Raw genomic sequence first — 4778 nt, 5'->3', positions numbered from 1 at the left:
GTGGCTTTGTTGTTCAGTGCAGCAGGAAGGGTTTGTGCTCACCTGCACATCACTGCAGGGTTCAGCTTTTTCATCGTTGTTACCTGTGAAAACAATATTTTCATGCGCTGCAGGGAAAACGTTGGCCGAACGTCAACAGGGTAGTCAGCAGGGAGTCTTCTGGTGGCTGATTCTCCTAAAATTCCTCAAACCGTATTTAGGCTCCTTTTTCCCATGTATGAAAAGAGCAGTTTATAGCATTTTTGTGGTTTTGCAAACAAGGGAAACTAATGTGCAGCACCATCTGGAGGACGGAGCCAGGGCTGTGCGCTGGAGCCAGGGCTGTGCGCTGGAACCAGGCAGGCAAACAAGGACCTTTTATTCTGCTTTGGGGTGGCGAAAAGCCCAGGAGCGAGGGACTTGGACAGGGCAAAGCCTGTTTGTAAAAACCGTGAGGATTTTCAGCTGCTTCTTTGTCCGCTTCATTCAGTTCTCGTCGCCCCTTTTTTCCAGAAGATTAATTAGAGGGCTGAGGGAGTGGGGCCGGAGTAGTTTTCGCTGAGGCTTTTCCTGTTTTCTTAACAGTCGTGAGACATTCGACTTTGACGATGACTGTGATAGTTTAACGTGGGAGGAGAATGAGGAAACGCTGCTTCTTTGGGAAGACTTCACAAACTGCAATCCTTCAATCGACCTCCAAGGAGAGGTGAGTTTTTTGCTGCTGTTTTCTCGAACTGTTCTCTGCAGAAGCCGTATCCCTAGCAGCTCTTTTAGCCGTTTCAGCTTTTGGATGTTGGACTGGCGATCTAGTTTGCTGCTCAAACTCGCTTTGATTTTAAAATCCTCTTAGTACTTTCTCTCTGTGGCTGCTTTTCAGTCCGTGCAATCAGTGTATTTGCCAAACTTCATTTCTTCTGCTCCTTCAAACTGAGTATTTAGAAGAACCGAGCGAGCGTCAGAAGATCCGATGCGTCTGGCTGTTACAGGAGCATCATGCAATCTGTCACCCCAAGCAGTCACCTCTCTAAAGCCCTCTATCTTCCACGTAGCATCTCCCTTTCTCTGTAGATTATCATTCACACTTTAATTGTCAAAATAGTACATGTCGTGTGGAGGATGCTATGGCACAGGGGCGAAAAATAAGCGCGGTATGGTCTGTGGCAGATGCTCAGGTACGTGTAGCCCATCACAGAGGAAGGAGCTGTGGTTGCAGGACTGCGTGGCCCTGGGGATCTTCCGAACCTGTGAATCTTGTGCTTCCATCTCCCCAGTCAAAGGGAGTCTGCTGGCGTTGGTGGATAATAACCAGCTTGCCTTTAATCCTTGAGATACCCTGCAAAGCCAGCTAACGGCTGCACACCGCCTCGTCCAGCGCCTCCCGAGCCTTTTGAAACAGGCCTAAAGACAGGCTGACGTGGCAAGGTCTGGCTTTGCGTGCGCAGTCTTTAACGCGACGCTGTTACTCCGTTACCGAGTAGCACGACAGCGGTAGGTACGAACGAACCCGGCCCTCTTCCAGCGTGGCTGCGGCGTGAAGGTGCTGAGGCAGCAGGCTCCTGCCTCGCGCTGCCTGCCAGGGCTGTGTTCGTTCCCATCTCCTCAGCTGCGTGTCACCCGGCACACTCTGCAGCTGCGGGGATTACTGGGGAGCGCCAGGGCTGCAGAAAGCAGCGTTACTTAGCTACGCGTCGTCTTTTGAGCGGGGAGAGTGGCAGAGTGATAACGTGTAGCCGGGTGCTGGAATTAGCGACAGATTCATTTGCATATACCCATGTGTGCACGTCTAAGCGCAGCTATCAGAGGAATGTTGCCGAACTCAGACCTTCCGTGCGAAAACTCTAAAGGTTTTAAGAAGCTTAAATCCTTCTAAATGAAAATTATACAAGGAAAGGGTAGATTTGTCTTGTAGATGGAGATTCAGAATAAAGACTGCTCCGGCTGTGCCTGGTCTTTAACACAGCGCTTTACACGCTGGAATCTTCCTTCCACTGGCTTTATTCCTTCCAAGCTCTTAGGCGGTGCCCTAGCCACCTTCTTTTATGACCTTCCTCCTTAAAGCACTTCTGCATATAAAAGGATAAGTGGAATGATTCCTGTAGCTGTAGGCTGGTTAGCCCGACGTTCCTACCGGGCACCATCCCGATACAGCTGCCGCCGCCGCGGCCCAAGGATGGAGACGTGATTAACGCTCCGTCAGTGCAGTCACATTAAACTGGTGATAAATTACACCAAAGAGAGAACACTGATGTTGTTTTAGTGACCACGTGAAATAGTGCAGAGCGTTTCGTAGCGCAGGCTGCTGTCAGTCCAAAGCCACGGTGACACAGGAGCTGTTGCGTGGCAGGATTTGGGACAGCCCGTGTTCTTGCGTGTGCGATTTCCACGGGCAGCATGCTGGAGCGAGCTGCCTTTGTCGAGCAGTCAAGAGTTTCAGTAGCAAACAAGGCGTGTAGAGCGTATGTGTGAGGTGATGGAGACTGAAAGGACCTGAGAGCAATAATATGCAACTAGAAAACAATTCCACCAGTAAGCACTGGTGTGGTCAGTGCAAGGCAAGATTTAGTTTCCTGGGTGGAGAGCAATTACAGCCTAAGTGTGGTCGGGCTGCGGAAGGTTCGGGGAAGTCCATGGGTTTGGTTCTTTGTTGTGCATCAGGTGTAGGTGTTGACTTGCAGGAGCCTCGGTCTCCTGGTTGCTTGAGCAGAGGCTTTGTCTTGGGGTGTGCAAAGCCACGGTCACGGCGGAAAAATGTGTTTCCTGGTACAGCAGTTCTACACAGCAGGATATTCCTTAAAAATGTATTAAAAATTATGGTGTGGAAGAGCACAACAACCTGCATTTCTGCATGCGGCTGAACAGGAAAATCTTCAGTCTGCTACGGAATTCCTTGTTTCTTGCTAATTCTTTGTGCCCTTTCTCCTGCAGGAAGAAAACCTGGGAAACTTGATCCACGAAACAGAGTCTTTCTTCAAAACAAGAGACAAGGAGTACCAAGAAACAATAGGGCAGATAGAGGTACGGGATGGGGCGAGGCGATGGGGGTTGTTTGGAATGGCTGAAAACGTGCGGTGGTGCGCTCCGCTATGCCCACAGGGGAAGGTGGGATGGCTGTAGAAGGCGTTTTCCTTTGGGATTTTTAACAAATAGCAGCGCTGCACAGAGAATGCTATTGAGCGAGCATAGATCTGTAACGGGTGGAGAGAGAACCTGCTCAACAAAGAGAATAAAAATGCACCGTTACTCGTTCTCCGCTCTTTGTCTTGCTTATCCACCGTCACACTGGGAAATGCTCTGCCAGATGTGGCCTCAGGTTGCCAGGCACAACAGCTGTAGCTTCTCAAATTCTGTGCCCTGCCTAAAACATGCTTTCATTAATTACTGCATGTTGACAAACAAGACACCAGGCAGCAGAAAAAAAACCCTCCAGCTGTTTAAAACCGGGGTTGAGCTCTGTTTAAAATGCACTTTGGGAGCTGATGGATGCACTGGCAGCTCCAAGGTTAAACATACATTGTGGGGGTGTTCCGGCTTGGCTCTGGGCAGCTTTAGCATCCCCACCAGTATCTAAAATCGAGTGGAGCTGGGAGATACTGCTAGCAACTCGCCTTAGGCTGATTGTTTTATTTTTTACAGCTGGAACTGGCCACAGCCAAGAGTGACATGAATCGCCACCTTCATGAGTACATGGAGATGTGTAGCATGAAGAGGGGCCTGGATGTACAGATGGAAACGTGCCGCAGGCTCATCAAAGGCTCAGCTGACAGGTAGCGGTACCCTTCTGCCAGGGCGGCTCTCTAAAGGCAGTAGTATCATTTTGTCCTAAAGCTTTGTCCTTTGGACAATCTTTTGTTCAGGGTCAGATAGCAGTCTGCAGAGGAAGCTGTAACAGGGAGTAGGTTCCTGCACACGGGAACACTTCAGGATTCAACACCTACTGAGGGTCTCTAAAAAGCCCAAATTAAATCTTGACTGTGGACTTACACGAAGAACTTCAGGTTTCATCTCCTCATGTGTATGAACCTTATACAATGAGGGATGTTTCTTATCTCTTGCTCTGCTCTGCCAGGACATATCTTGGCTTAAAAGAACCAGACTGTGGATGACGAGGTCTCTGAGGGACGGTCCTTGGCCTTAGTTTCCATGCCCCATGAATAAACACAGCAGGGCAGCTTCATGTTTGTGTAGGAGGTGGCACACGGGCTGCTTCAGCTTACTAATATTTACTGTAAACCCCAAGTTTAATGTTAGTAAAGGATATTTTACATTGTTTTGGGAAGTGAAAGTGACGGTTTTCTGTAAAGCTTCCTTTTTTTTTTTTCCCTCTGTCATTGATACTTTATTTTTTTGTCTGAACCATTCTCTGATTTCTCTGCAGAAATTCTCCATCTCCCAGCTCTGTAGCCAGCAGCGACTCAGGAAACACAGATGACATTCAGGACGAGTTGGACAGAGAGACGGATGTGGAGCCCATGGTCAGCTGATACGTAGCTGGAGCGTTCCAGTGAAAGGGAAGATACAAGAAAAGATTAAAAAACAATACACTGACGGGTGGAAAAAAAAAAAGACTTGAAAGTCCTTGCCCAGGGTTTCTAAGGACTCATTCCTACACGCATCCTCACCCCACCCAAGGATTGGTGCTGTAAATTTCTATTGTGACACAAATCATAAATGCAGAGTCCTGTGAGAAAACATGGTGTTTTAATTGTGCCTTTGCCCCAAGCTGAGCCACTTTGAGCTCCAGTGGAATATTATTAGCAGGTGTTTTTATAAAAAATCTTATTTAAAAAAAAAAAAATCTG

At 48.3% G+C, this 4778-nt stretch overlaps 1 protein-coding gene across 1 annotated transcript in view; it reads left to right on the top strand.

The window, feature by feature from the left end:
• Positions 1-4559, top strand: part of IFFO2 (intermediate filament family orphan 2) — an 11304-nt gene extending 6745 nt beyond the window's left edge. The window contains exons 5-8 of the mRNA XM_010139875.1: positions 565-685; positions 2905-2994; positions 3613-3743; positions 4355-4559. Coding sequence (XP_010138177.1) covers positions 565-685; positions 2905-2994; positions 3613-3743; positions 4355-4460 — 448 coding nt within the window. The 3' untranslated portion in view covers positions 4461-4559. The remainder of the gene's footprint in view (positions 1-564; positions 686-2904; positions 2995-3612; positions 3744-4354) is intronic.
• Positions 4560-4778: the final 219 nt, after the last annotated feature.

The sequence above is a fragment of the Buceros rhinoceros genome, unplaced genomic scaffold (genome assembly GCF_000710305.1).
Source record: "Buceros rhinoceros silvestris isolate BGI_N320 unplaced genomic scaffold, ASM71030v1 scaffold24997, whole genome shotgun sequence".
In the NCBI taxonomy this organism is placed as follows: domain Eukaryota; kingdom Metazoa; phylum Chordata; class Aves; order Bucerotiformes; family Bucerotidae; genus Buceros; species Buceros rhinoceros.
This window is presented reverse-complemented; position numbering and strand designations above follow the sequence as displayed.